The following is a 15034-nucleotide window of genomic DNA, read 5'->3' on the forward strand; positions in this document are numbered from 1 at the left end:
CTATTTGTTATTGAAAATAAGGTAGAAAGGATATTTTCATAACTTTAATATTATAAAAATATAAATTATAAAATTTTGAAAAGATAATTTTAAATCTCTAATTTCGGATACACAACTAACACTTTTTAAATATTTTATTTTTCTGTTAAAAAACAAAGTAATTAGTAAAATTTGTTTCCATCGAATATCTCCCTTTGAATTTTGGTAAAAATAATTATGTTTAGTTTATTATTATCAAAATAATTTAAATCTTACTTGGAAACATGTTCCCTGACTTCTCACCCGCACACTATTCAAAAGTTTTTTAAAAAAAGCTAAAATTAATTTGGTCTTTAGAGGAACATATCGTTATTTGTGGAGTAATTACATATTACCTCATGTGGTTAGATCTCATTAGTATCATGGTCCTTAGAATTAAAAAATTTATATTGAAATTCGAAAGCGAAATATCTAAATCTATTTATCCTAACTTTATTAATTTTACTGACGGAAACACGAAAACAATGGACAAGATGATATTTTCAACATTTTAGTTGGTGGTGGCAAACAACGTCATTGGTGATGGATGGCAATGCCGTTGGGGCCACGAGTGGCTTCTATAGAAGAGAAAAGCTACATCGACAACTACATCGGCACCGATGCGATGCAGATGTTGAGCGACCCTTTCGTCGCTTAGCAACTAGGTTGAAACCGATGCAGAAGCAAAGTGACATCGCTCGGCAAGTACGTCGACATTAACATAGATGTAGAGTTGTATCGCTCGACAACTGCGTCAATGCTGACATAAATAGAAAGCGACGAAAGAATCGCTTACTACATCATCGTCGATACAGTTGTCGAGCAATGAAAGAGCTACTCGACATCTAAATCAATACTTTCATCGCTTCATAATGAGTTGAAGTTAACTATTAAGGTAATGAAGACTACCTATTTATTTTAAAATGTTTAAAACAAATAATTCTACCTGTTTATTTATCTCCCTATTTTAAATTGACTATTAGGGTAATGAAGAATATGAAACTTAACTATTTTAAATTTATTCTACCTATTTATCTTGTTTGTTTCTATTTTTTATATTCGTAGATAGTTTACATGATTAATTAGGTACTTATGATTATTTATATTTAAACATTGATATTAGTGAAAAATGAGAAACATTAGAAAAACATTCATTAACTAATATGATCGTTATTGTATCATTTATAATAGGCGATCTGTCCCCAATTCTTAATTTATGAATTAAATTGATGAATGTGATCGAATTAATAGAGGACAATAATTATTTTTATAAGGACAAAGGACCTAAGCGATCGCTCGAACTCCAATCTTAATATTTATCAAATCATTTCTTTTGGTCTGTCTTATTTTTTGAATATATGTTGGATGAAACCAATTCACGTATAACTCCTAAACCAATTGAGATCCATTTATTGATGATTGAATCAAATCAGAACAAATGAACAAACGGAAGGTAATAAAAATTTATTTGGTTTTACATAAACTTTGATGGAAATTAAAAATTCAAGATTAAGTATTAATAAAAAAAAATCAATTCCAATTAGGAACCAGAACTATCGAACCAACACTTAAATAACTGAAACCAAAACCACCTCGAGTCAATCTAGTTCCAATTCCAACTTCGGCAAAAACCGGCTCCAGTTGATCTAGTTCGGATTCCATCTTCCCCAGAATCAAGTCATTGGATGAAGCAGACACAAAGTACAGATAGAATTTTCTGTCAAGACATCATGTTGGCAATTATACAGAAAAAAAAAAATGTAAAAGCTGAAGGACCAATATATCTCGATGAAATTGCATCAACCAATGAAATTTTAACCATTCATCCAAATTTCAATTTTACTAGAAATGTAGGTAAGAATGAGAAACAATAATCTAAGTCAGAAGCGATGATTATTCAAATAGGGCTGGTTACAGAGATTTATGCAGTAGTGATACCAGTGTCTTCCAGTCTGAGACTACCAGCCTTGTTCTTTCTGGCAATTTTTCCCTGTGGCAGCAGTGTTACAGAGATTTATAGAGCATTTTAAATAAAACAAACAGGACACACGATATGTTGTTGCACGGAAATTAACACCCAGGTCTTTCGCAATGCAAAGACAACATCAGAGTGCCTCCCATATGGACCAGAACAATGCATCAATAGCATGATGTGTATGAAACAAATTAACTTGTTGCTCAACTACAAATATCATTACAGAAAGTTCCAATGGCAGAAAACATTAGCGACTGTGCAAAACGTGTGAAGTAAACTACTTGAGAAGGATCCACTGAAATTTGAAGAATAAGGAGCCTGTCAATCCCATATATACAGATGCCCAGTCAACCTACAGCAGAATTTGACAAATGTGTCAGAACTAAAATACAGTATGGCTCCGGTCAGTCATCCCATGATCATAGTCACATCAGCAAATAGCATTAGATTAAATATATATCCTCGTTGGAAGGACCTAATTATACATGGACTCTAAATAATTCACTGTTTCCATAAGATGTGCTTGCATGTTGTGAGAAACAGTATATCTGATAGGAACACACAAGAATGCATATGAGAGAAAAGAGGGTACCGCTAACAACATTCGTAGTGTCATTTAAAATGATGTAATCAAGCATGAACGGGAAGATATAGCCACTATATAATAATTTGTGACTTAGAGTACAGCACTGTGCAATCCTATATAATCAATCACAGAAAAGTCAGATGCTCGTCCCATACACTCAATATAAATAAATTTTGTTTTTTAACAGGGGAACCACCACAAATTTGCAATGGTTTACACGATAGAGAATATGAAACCATAGGCAGTTACCTGAAGCTTCATGCAGTATTGATGTGATAAAAGTCCCTCTTTTTTGTCTCTACTCTTTGAGAGAAAAAAGAGAGAAGAAAAGGAGATGAAAAAAATGAAGGCTGTAGAAAGTTACCTTGGAGGAAAACACATTATATGTTAGGTCAGTCACTTCGTAAGCCATCATAACTAACCCCTTCAGATATAGTGTCTAGTTTTCTAGTGTCCTCTAAACAAGTGTAAGAAAAATATAGAAATCTCAATTCAACAGCAAAGTAATACCTTTAAATTCTGTTGCTGGAGAGTCCAGAAAGTTATTTGAATCAGGTGGAAGATAAGGAGATTTATCATAATTCTCTAGTATATCTTTGAACAAAAGAATACAACATTAATATATACCTTTAGAAAAACAAAGCACAAAAAAGGGCAAAAAGATTGCACTTAGAAGTCAGGTGACTAAAACAGACCAGCACAGTGACTAAAGTCATCTGATAAATCTGAAAAGCTGAAATTTCGGGGAATCTGACTAAATCCAAGCGAAGGTGTATCAACATCCGGGAGAGTGCTGTTTGCCGGTTGTCCAGTCAATTCTGAGTTACTAAAGGATCCACCTGAAGCATCTCCAATTGGTCGGTGTGCTTCCAAGATGATGTTATCACTAACGAATGGAAACTCAGAATTGTTTAAATAGTTAGGCTCTGACTTTATTATTGTCTCACTCAGTCCAGAAATCCTTCCCATGTTGGAGTTATGTGCAGATAACACACTTGTCGAAGCATGCATAATTCCAGCAACAATTGATGAATCACTTTCAAGATAGTTCCCCTGATGTTCTGATGACCTACCATTTACAAGAGCACTTGAAAAATCTCCATTATAAAACATGCCATCTGGCCGTGAAGATGTGGACGCATGTTGAGACATATAGCATGATGGAGTTTGAAGCACTGGAACAGGTTATAGCAGTAAGATATATCTATAGGAATATAATATCATGACACTGATGGTTCAATACTCATCAACAAAACCAAATGATTTAACAAATTATGTAAATTTTGAAAGAGGATAGAAAAATCTCTTCAAGTCAGATTATAATCTAACTTCTGTTCTGTATATGATCCCCTTATACACAGCCGCATTGCACTTGTTTCTCATGCCACTATGTAGCATTAGTCATCCTTTAGAAATCACGTTTGTATCAAATCGAGTTGGATAGTTATTGTCACATGTTCATATTTGAATCAGCGTTTGCTATCTGGAATAACAATGGCTATGAATATGAATATTGGATAAGATTCACTATGGAAACTTGATACATGAGTATTATCATACACTCAGTGTACATGGTTGCTGTTTAAACTCCAAAGTCCAAAGTATGTGAGGTAGGATCTTTCATATTCTAAAATATCTGGTACATGCATATTAGTTCACACACAGTTTAAAAAATAATCTTCTTGTCCTTTTTGGTCCTTATTTTTTGCAAAACCTAATTTCACTTCCAAACCCACCCTAAATCATTAATTCCCTTGTAATTCTTCAGACCATGATGAAGTTTCAATCTTATTCTTCTACTAAATAATCTTGTTTCATTCATCAGACAAGTACTTTCAAGATGTAATTTGAAGAGTTTGAAGAGCCAACTGCTTTAAAATGTAAAAGTTTGGATGATGGATTACTGAAAACTTTTCAAAATGGATTGGTAGACAGATCAACATTCATGAAAGGAAGAAGATCACAAACAAAGAAAAAACCTCAGGTATAAATCTTTGGATTTAAAAGTTTTGGAGGAAAGGTATTATACTAACATAAATGTCAATGGTGTGTAATGTTGGGGAAGTCAGAGAAATTGCAAGAGGGAGCCTGATATCGGTGATTTAGTTGGTTCGATTGAACCAACTAAAGCATCGGAGACCAACCAGGCCTAAAAATATGGTTCGGTCACCTAGTTTAACCCAGGCGCTCGCCTAAAGCGCTCGGCGCCTGGGCTCGGGCGAGCGCCCCGGCGGCGCGACGCCTCTTTGAAGCGAGGCGCCGGGGCGCTCGCCTCTTTGAAGCAAGGCGCTCGGGCCTTGCCTCGCCTCACCCAAGCGCCTATTGAAATCACTGTTTTCTATGACAATGGCAACACAATTTTTCAAGGCACCTCTTTGCTATGATAACACCTCTACTCCATTCCTCCATCAGTCTTTATTGTAGCACCTGTCCGCTAACCTGCATCTCATAGTGAGGCAATTCCAATGACCAATGACAATTCATGACGCCAACATCTTCTAGAGTAGCGCAAATTGATGAAGAATACATACCTAGAAGAGATACATGGAATATCATAAAGCTGACTCAATTAATTGGAAAAATCAACGAGCAGCTTGAGAAGCTCAAGATAGCCTGATGCATCATCGCTACCATGCAATAATCTTCAATCGATTTGCTCAATCAGCAAACTGCCCTTTCTGCATCATTCAAACAAGCATCAATGCCCATTCATCTACCTTCTCCTTGCTCTTAATTATATCCTGAAGCCCCCAACAACTCCTAGATCAATCAGAAGAATTCTCAAGTATGATGAAAATTTTAGCTTAGTGAAGAATAGCCTTTAAAACAGCATTTTGTTCAACTGAATCGGCATCTCACTAAAATATCTTCAACAGTTGAAATGTTTTCATTAGACCGACTACACAAAAAAGACATTGATTTGTCGATTTTCATCCCTATATGAACCACTTTGTAGACTTGGATTTGATAATTTATGCACCAAAGATGATTTCATCAATTTTAAAGCCATGATTGTGAATATGCACACTACCTCAGCGTGCACAGAAGAAAAGACAGATTATGAGAATTACAGAACTAATCCCCAGCCCTTGTCATAAAGGCCCCACCTTGACTAACACTAGACAAGGATCTTTCAGTTGGATTTTCTATTTTCTAATAATTTTGGTCCATATTTTCTGTTCATTTTATCTTGTTTTTCTAAATGTTGTTTTAGAGTTTCATTGTTCTACTTACGGTGATACTAATAAATAGCATTAAATAAGACATTAGGCTACTAGGAGTTGTTTTGAAACTTCCAGAGGTATTTTTAGATATAATTTTATGAAGTAACAAGATTTCTCAACAAAAGAACAGAATTCCTCCACAAGGCTTCTTAAAAGTCTTATAAATATATGAGACTGTAAGTCCCAGAGACTATACTCAAGATTGATTATCCTACTTGATATAACTAATAAATCAGACTAGATTAGATAGTCCCTCATTCTCTTTTGTTCTTCCTTGGGAGGTCCTTTTCCTCGGAATGGAGAACATGCTGATGGAAGGGTCATAACTTATATTTGTTTTGGGAAAAATTACGAGGGTAATCTCCCACCTAGACAGTTTGATGGGTCATATAGTGGGTCATAAACCTCCATATTACTGGACCATAGTACCCATTCAAGATGGAGAGGGTAACCAACCAATAAATCTGGTTGGTCAGCACTATCTGGGATATGCTATTAATGAGTGAGTTGGTGCAATAAAAGATTATTCATAGAGTAATGACCACAAACATATTTTGCTAGTAAAATAAATGTCTACTGCAATATCTATTCTGTTTTGGAAGATACAAATATAACTAACAACAGATGGAAATCTACATCAAATTCCAATCTAGTAATGGATATTTTGCTATTCATATCGATATATGTTCATAAAATCAGTGTTTTCAAAAGATGCTCGGATGAAGAGAGACCTGAGCGCCTTTCAACACCTCAGGACAAGAAATTTCAATAAAGCTTCACCTGGGCATGTGCCCGAGCCAACTCGGGTCAACTTCGAGCCTAGGTTCAACTAAAACACATGCCAGACGCAACAAAAGAAACCCTATCACTAGTCTGCCGCCATCTGCAACTTAGTTTGCCGCTAAACCTTCATCGCCCACCTTCCTCCACAGCCTTGTCGGTTACTTCTCCATCTCCTCAATCCTCTCTATCTCATTTTATAAGGAATAGTCTTTCATCGATTAAGTTGCTACACCAACTTGAGGTGGTGCACTTTTAAGAGATAGTTTATCTAGGTAGGAACATCACATTCATATGAAAACGATGCTTAGAATATAACGATGGTTAAAAAACACTACTTGGCAGTTATCACCCACGTCAAATTTCACACCCTTTTAAAACATTGCTTAGAACATAACAGTATATATATATATATATATTATTTTTAATATTTGCGAGAGTCTCGCTTCACTTAGGCAGGCATCTAGTGTCTCGAGCGTTTTGGGAACCTAGCGCATAATGTTTTTAAAAACACTGCATAAAATAATTCTTTTTCCTAAATATTATTATAAACAGTACCATTTTACCTAGTATCAAATTGTTTTCTAGGCCTCGAGGTTACAAAGTATGTTATTAAAGTTACATATTGGCTTTCAACATGTATTTAAAAAGTTATATAATCTAATTGCATATAGCGATGATACCTATGAAATATAAGCAAAATCCAGACAATAATTAATATAATTGAAGGACAATAATAAAATGAAGGTAATGGCAGCAAAATTTTAAAATGCACATACAAGGAGAATGGGAGGCATTTGGAATTGGTAAGATAGCAACTCCAGATGGACATGCTTTCTGCATAAGCTCAACCTGTTTCTCAAGGAGCTTATTAAAAAGCAGTATTTGGTTTTTAAGGATCAGTCTAATATGATATGCTTTGAAAAATTCCAGGTTCTCCTCCTCAAGTTTTTGCCAAACTGTAAAACAACCAAAGATGACAATCATTAGAAGGAATAACTATTAAAATTTGAATAAAATGTAAATAAGATTTTTGAATACATATCCATAGGCTTCCTGGGTGTAATTTCAAAATTCTTCTTACCAGCAGTTTGGTATGCAAATTTTGAGGAATCTCTACAGAACACGTATAACATAGTGGTCACTTCATAAATTAGTTAATTCTGATTAGGCATATTAATCTAGTCATATAAGATTAAGAGATACTAGCATATACCAGCATGCAAATGCATCAAATGTGCTATCAACTAACAATGTAAAAAAAAAAAAAAGACTCATCAAAATAAGCAGTTTCAAAGTCATGAGAATTTATTCCATTAGTTCGCGGTTAAAAATCTGTATGATGAAATGCAATCAGCATGCAGAATTATATTATACGACTTAAAAGTTTCCTTGCATTGAAAGAAAAGACATGCAATACAATGAAAAATCAGAAAATATAATATTACAACTAACTGTTGCAGTTAATCTGATTAGTTTTTCTGCAGCCACATCCAACCCCCTAACAATGGTCATGGTTTTCTGTTAAGCATCCAAATTTCTACTTGTTCAAAGATTGTAGATTGGTCTTAACAAGAATCAGTCAACTTATTGACCCATGGCATAAACTATAAAATATTGACCCACGATATAAAATGGAGCATATAACTCAAAAATCTTGCTATACATTTTCTTTATCATGTCATCCAGTGATATGAGGTGGTATAACTATAACCCTCCTGGTATGCTGCTCATTATCTTAGTACCATACTGGTCCAATAAGTTGTTGAAGTCAGTATTTAAAACCTTGATTCAACCATATTGGCATCTTGCTATGCATGCAAAATTATAGTTTTCCAAGAAACATATATTCACATGCCACCATTTTTGGTATATATCATTGAGTTGGTACAATTTTTTCAACATTCTACTCTAGATATATTCCAATCAAGAGAAATAGTCACAGTTTCAAGTTTCAATTTGAGTCCCATACCGGTCCTCGGTATGCTTCTTATAGATACCAACACATAGACACAGGATTATATCAGTGAACCAGTCAGCAAGGACCAAAAAGAAAGAGGGAAAGAAGGGGGGAAGAGCAGGAGGAAGAGAAGGCGAAGGATAAAAAGAGAAGCGGAGGAGAACGAGGAGAAAGCAGAGTAGGCAGTCAACCAGTAAATACTGGTCAGTATGACTGGTTTTTTCTAACCCTGTATAAAGTAGAACTTTAATGAAAAATAAGCAACATTGAGTGTGATCTAATGCACCTGAAATGTCTAGAGATATATATTCAACTCATTTCATGATTTTCTTGTTGATGTAGTTAACATGAGCAATAAAAAGGAGAGAAGCTTAGAGCTTAATGCATCCAACAAGAGCCAAAAGGGCAATCTAATACACAATCATGCAACTTTACAATATTTAAATATTAGAAACACCGATCTTAATATAAAATCATGAGAGCATGTAGAATGTAAATCAATGTCTTATGAGCATATGTATGATAAGTCTGCATGGACATAAAATGTCAATATATATTGGATTGCTTGCGAGTCAGTCAACTGACTTCTACGGCATACTTGTATATTCAATATATTGTTTTGAATCCACATTAAAGAATTTGGATTAGATAAAGATGATTTAATAAGAAATTATCAACGTGGTGAATCTCAATAGATAGAGATGATATGCTGTGAAATTACCAAGTTCAGTGAAACTAGGCTCTATCTTTGCCTGGAAAGACAAAGTGTCAACTACTTCTTTCTGGTTCATATACAGCTGCAGGCACCTTTCAATAAGATTCTGAACCTGAAAATTTATAAAAACATTGGAAATAATATTATGCCCCTGTTTCAGTAAAAAATAAACAGGCAATAGATTATCTAGCATAATAACCCTTAAAAGGGTATGTTGGCATTTCTTTTGTAATTAAAGCAGATATTTCTATAAGGAGCTAAATGCCCTTATCATCTTAAAAACAGAAAAGAAGAAATGCAACACGAACTTAAAAAACCAACAAAACAAAGTTAAAGATTATGACACTCATGCATTTGGGCATCAAGTATATGAACTAACACTAGAAAAGATGGATAAGAGTCACATATGGCATCATAGCAGTCCAGCAAAATCACATTTGCTGGTGATGATTAATAGAGAAGCACAAAATTCTATTCAGAATCTCAGGTTAATGGTGGTTTTGAATGTTTCTGGAGAAGATATGCTAGTGCACCGATATGATGAGAGGCATTAATTAGAAGTACTGATGTCAGTGATGCTTGGAGAGATGGAGCACAGCCAAGGCTTGGTTAAAATAACCTTTTTACATCAACCACAGTATATTAGCAAGACATGTTCCTGGCCCCAGATACTAGCAAATATTGCTTGAGGCAGTCAAATTCCAACATAGTGAGTCAAGCATGAATAGATAATGGCAAATTCCACATGAAACATGTAGCATAACCAAGCATATGAGACACTGATGATCTCTTAGATCTTGTGTGCTTTAGTTCAACATTAATACAGATTTTTTAATGGGAAAAAAAAATAGAGAACAACTTGGTATTTAGCATTCCAAAGCATGTGTAACATTGAACAAGGGTATGTGATATGTGTTGTTCTACCAATATAAACTCCGAATACACGCCAACAAGAGCAAACTGACAACACATTCTCTTTCACACTCTGGCCTAGAGTCAAAAGATCAACATTTTAGAAACATAGTTCTCTGAAGAAGTATCCTAAAGCATCTCCAAATATCTTAAGAGTATCATTTTAACAATATCAGGATAGTTTGAGAAGTATCCCACATATTTCCTACCATTATCTTATGAGTAGTTGAGTACCATGTCCAACAACACATTCAATAAAAATACAACAAGCAACTCAAAAAAGGACTTTTTACATAGACCACTTGTTCGCATCAAACAATCCCTCGAAGCTCCAAAGTTGTATGGCTTTAAAAAGATATAACAATGCTGAACCATCAAGACAAATTGACTGCAATCATATATCTTAAGCTTTATCAAGTTTACATGGTCTTAAAGGACTCGAGTGCTTGGCTGCTAATACCAAAGAAGTGTTTCGCCCTAGTCTACTGTACTAGTCCAGAGATAGCGGATACAAAGTTCTGCTCCAAATGTTAATTACTGTTGATGGATTCACTAATCCTAAGTATTTGAGAGCTCCTTCAATCCACAAATGAAAAAGTAATTTAAACTGAAACATTGCGTAGAAATTTAGTACAATAACAAACCAAAGGTGAAACGCACACATTTTACGTTTGTCCTACATCAAGTCATCTGACCTAACACATTTATAATTCAGATGATAAGAAGAATGCGATGAAAAGCAGTACTTCAGCACACAATCAATAATCTGCTGTTTAAATGAAACCGCAGTTCACATAGCACCAGGTTATAAAATTAGGATTATTATTCAGATGGAGCAATTTAAATACCGTATAACCAAATAATGCTCGAATAAGCATTAACAGCTACAAACTAAGATAACAGGAAACCGAGAACCCCATATTAGAAGATGAACAAAATCAAGAATAGCTTCCTTACCAGTTGTATATCCTGACGGGAGACCTTCCTGACTTCTCCACTCGACATCTCCCCTCCCCTACGCAGAACAATCCAACGGCTTCAGGAATTCAAAACCTCCTCACTTAACACTATCCCACTATGCGCACGATCGCTAACTCGGATGATCGTTCATGAAGGACAACCTAATGAAAGAATCAAGCGGGAACATGATCGGATAGCAGATGAAACACACCATGGTGCGTGATCCATGAGGGATCATCGCCTTACCTCTGGGCGAAAGAGCGGAATTCTACATGAGAACGCGGCCAATTTGTGGCTTCGTATTCATGGCGAGGATATATGCGTCGGAATCGGAAATGTGTAGGGCTTCTAGCAGGGGTGGAACGAAGAGGGGGAATGGCGAAGGCGAGAAAGTGGGACGAAGCTTCCCGAGTCGGGAGTGCCCATCCAAAAGACGAAGATGATAAACACGGGTTTTGATCGACGGCTGATGATGTAAGCAACTTAGGTACCTGAAAACATATTATCCCCTTTTGTGACTTTCCACCGTCGTTACCCACTTTGCCATTGCTAATAGCAATGGCATCCGCAGGTAAGTCCCACAGAAAGTTTCCACTAAGAGAGTAGGTAGCGAAACGGGTAACTTATGAACGGTCAAACAATGGCTTGTGGTAATCTCTTATTTTCATCTAAGAATTGACCATGTTTGTTAGTAATTATAGTTTTTGTTGACGTTTTTGTTAGTTTTATATTATGCTATTTTATTTAACAAATTTATAATAAAATCAATTAAACGATTATATTTTTAATTTTTTATATTTATATTATTTGTATGTTTTTTTAGTGTTTATTTAACATAATACATAAATTTATTCTATTTTTAAATTTTTTATCTCCGATTTTATTCTGATAACTATGTTTTTATCAAATATTTATATTATGTTATGTTTATTAATCTCTTTATTACTTGATTTAGATTAAAACTAATGAAGCTCATGAAACTTGAAACCTAAGCATCTTGTGACCATAAATAGTGTCAAGGAATATGTTATTTAGATAACAACTGATAATTAGAAGAAAAAAATCCATAAAATTAAAGGAACTTAAGAGCAACATAAAATTTGAAGTTTAACATAGAGGATGAAGCTTTAGCCAAGACATCTAAAATGCCTATGAGGAGGATCAAGCTTGAGTAAAAATGTGAATCCAAACCTCTTAATTACTGATTAGGAGTTCTAGTTCATGTTTACATTATAATTGCATTCTCAATAATGGGTGGCATAGAAATAATGATAATATACTTTTAGTCATGAAATTGTCAAAAAAAGGCACAATATTCTTAAAATTCAATAATTTTGTATTCATCTCTCTAAATTATAGTTCAGAATATATTCCTGCAAAATCTAAAAACCATGTATTCTCTTATAGTTAAGCTTTGTTAACTGTTAATTGAAGTTCTAATTAAGTTAACTATACTAAAAATTATTGTGATGTCATGATAAAAAGAAATACAAGTATTTTAGATATTTTATATTCATATATAGATTTTAAACTCAAATAAATTATTGGTAGCTATAAGGATCTTAATATTTAGATAAACATATATGCTACATTCTATAAGAAAAATATGTTGTTTTAAGAGAGGTATATGTAAAAGCACCTAATAAAAATAATAACATAATTTACTGATTTCATTATTATCTATCGATTACAATTATAAAATACCATATCCATTATATTCATTGCAAATAGAGGTCAAAACACCTATAGTATCTTATTGCTACTATGATTGGTTACAATGATCCCACATTGTATTCAGCTAAAGCTTGATGTGTAAGGAAGGGTATGGAGTATTTGACTCATGATCTACATTGCCTCACCGGCGACACAACGTCGGTGCAGAAGATACAGCAACCGTCGACATGTTCTCGGCGATGAAGATCAACAACCAGAACATGATTTTGGAATCCTTCCAATTGCACTTGAACTTGCAGTCACACTTCCAATTGCATAAGAAAGAAATATAAAGGTACTGCTTAATCATGTTCTTTTCAGGTCACAGTGGGAATTACCCAAGCGGGAGGCGGCCATATCCACTGGAAATTATAGCCACCACAAGGCTTGAGGCTCTTCTCCTTCAGGTCGAACACCCCCACATCTGGAACCACTTCATGGCACTTCTCATACGACCACGAGCCATCGTCCGTGAGATAGATGCAGTTCCCTCTCAGCTCAGGGCACTCCCTCACCTTGACGCACATCGAGCTGTTCTTCCCCAAGAACAACGCGAATTCCTGCAAATTCTCGCCCTCGTTCTCAACCCAGACGCATCCCTTGGCATCGTCTACCTTCAACCTGAACACCTTCACCCTGGTAGTGACGCACTCCACGTAGAGCGGGCGAGGCTCCCACTTGCAATTGGACTGCACCGGGTCCTTCCATCGGTAGACCTGCAACAGCTGCCCCCGCGGCAGCTCCACCAGGTACTTGGAGCAGTCGTAGATGCCCAACCTGGGGGCGACCAGGGTGGAAGCGGGGAGGGGTCCGCCGTCCAGCTCCCAAGCCTCGACCCTGCCCATGGACTCCAGCGTCAGGAACTGCCCGCTGGAAGAACAGATGGCGTCTACCCAGTATAGCGACGGGGTGTCGATGAGCGTCCACGACTCGTCGCCGGCCCTCGCAAAGGCCAGCCCGAACAGGGGGTTGTGAATTAGCATCACGGTGTAGCCTCCCCAAGAAGAGGAGGAAGAGGAGCGAGACGGAGGTGAGGAGAGGACGGCTTTCTCGTAGAAGAAGTACCTCAGCCTGTCCGGCTCGAACGGCTCGGGCGGGATGTCATCCCCGAAGCAGAGTGAGTAGCGGGTGACACGGCCGCGCTCGTCACGGACGGCGTCGACGAAGGGGAAGGTGGTGATGGAAGGGAGCCGGACTTGCTCTCCCGTCAATGGGTTCAGGAGATGGAGCTCGGACTTGGCGTCGGCGGTGACGAGCCAACCGTGGGAGGAGCCGACGACGAGGCGATCGGAGACGGGTGGGTCGGGGAGGGGGAGTCTGTAGGCCTTTCGGTCAGCGAGGCTGAAGAAGGCGGCGGCGGAGCCGGTGGGGGTGAAGGTGGGGTTGAAGGGGAGCATGAGCCAGGGGGACTGTGGCAGGGGCGGGCAGCCGAGGTGGGCGCCGGAGGCGGAGCGCCAAGAGGAGCAGACGGCGGCGAAGCGGATTCGGTCTGCAACGGGGAGGCGTTCGAGGATGGAGCCGAGAAGCTCCATCGGGAGGTCGGACCAAGCATTCATGGGCCAGCAGAAAGCGAGCAGAAGACAACGACAGGTTGTCTTGTTGAGATGGTGGAATTGGCGGAAGCTGGAAGACAACGAGCTGTTGTCTGCGGAAGCCGGTGCGGGTGTCGCCGACTTGTGAGGTTTATAAAGGAGGTAACGGGGGCGAAGCAGCTGCGGCCCACATTGTTTTGCAGGGTGGACCCGTGTGCGGCTTACTGTTGCGGGGGAAAGGAGGCGACGTGCTCGGCGGGGCAGTGCCATTTCAGGGGCGGCGGAGCGCGACACAGGATGCGGGTCGCCAGCGGAATAGGGAAAAGCGGAGTAGATTGCGACCACGTCCCGCGTGCGCGGCCGCAGCCCACCGTCGGATGTTGCGGCTTGCCTTAATCTCTTCAAACGCGACAGCAGAGGTGGCATCACCTAAATCGATCTAGATGTCGATTCGATGTGGAAGATATCTCCTTCAAGGAGTAGTCAATCGCCGCACGCATTCGCGGCCGAACCATAAAAGATGAAACCGGTGTGAACCCTTGATGCCGCCAAGACTACCAAACCGGAGTCCAACAGAACCGTCCATTTACGCCCGCGGAATTATTTTTCGCCACCCCACGTACCACTTCGATGGGCAACGCTATGACCCACGTACTTCA

General features: G+C 37.7%; 2 protein-coding genes across 5 annotated transcripts; both read right to left on the minus strand.

The window, feature by feature from the left end:
* Positions 1-2126: 2126 nt before the first annotated feature.
* Positions 2127-11574, minus strand: LOC135586786 (uncharacterized). 4 transcript variants are annotated; one of them, XM_065095479.1, is made up of 7 exons: positions 11377-11574; positions 11128-11291; positions 9265-9370; positions 7363-7542; positions 3275-3754; positions 3090-3173; positions 2127-2345 (listed from the first exon to the last, which is right to left on the minus strand). In XM_065095479.1, exons 2-7 carry the CDS (start codon positions 11173-11175, stop codon positions 2341-2343), a joined length of 903 nt encoding a protein of 300 aa, XP_064951551.1. In that variant the 5' UTR covers positions 11176-11291; positions 11377-11574; the 3' UTR covers positions 2127-2340. The 4 variants fall into 4 exon arrangements, with proteins under 4 accessions (XP_064951551.1, XP_064951486.1, XP_064951428.1 ...); XM_065095414.1 differs by having other exon boundaries at positions 2127-3173; positions 11128-11185; XM_065095356.1 differs by having other exon boundaries at positions 2127-3173.
* Positions 11575-12858: 1284 nt separating this feature from the next.
* LOC103980702 (F-box protein SKIP23-like) lies at positions 12859-14941 on the minus strand. Its single transcript, XM_009397172.3, has one exon. It carries the CDS (start codon positions 14799-14801, stop codon positions 13161-13163), a length of 1641 nt encoding a protein of 546 aa, XP_009395447.2. The 5' UTR covers positions 14802-14941; the 3' UTR covers positions 12859-13160.
* Positions 14942-15034: the final 93 nt, after the last annotated feature.

Source organism: Musa acuminata, chromosome BXJ1-1, assembly GCF_036884655.1.
Source record: "Musa acuminata AAA Group cultivar baxijiao chromosome BXJ1-1, Cavendish_Baxijiao_AAA, whole genome shotgun sequence".
Taxonomy (NCBI): Eukaryota; Viridiplantae; Streptophyta; class Magnoliopsida; order Zingiberales; family Musaceae; genus Musa; species Musa acuminata.

What these genes read in the sequence shown, in the direction of transcription:
- LOC135586786 (XM_065095414.1), bottom strand. Translation starts at nt 11,175, where the DNA reads ATGTCGAGTGGAGAAGTCAGGAAGGTCTCCCGTCAGGATATACAACTG. An exon ending in AAATGCCTCCCATTCTCCTT is followed by an intron (nt 3,755 to 7,362) that starts GTATGTGCATTT and finishes AACCTGTTCCAG; the next exon opens with TGCTTCAAACTCCATCATGC. An exon ending in TGACTTTAGTCACTGTGCTG is followed by an intron (nt 3,174 to 3,274) that starts GTCTGTTTTAGT and finishes TTTTGTTCAAAG; the next exon opens with ATATACTAGAGAATTATGAT.
- LOC103980702 (XM_009397172.3), bottom strand. Translation starts at nt 14,801, where the DNA reads ATGCCACCTCTGCTGTCGCGTTTGAAGAGATTAAGGCAAGCCGCAACA.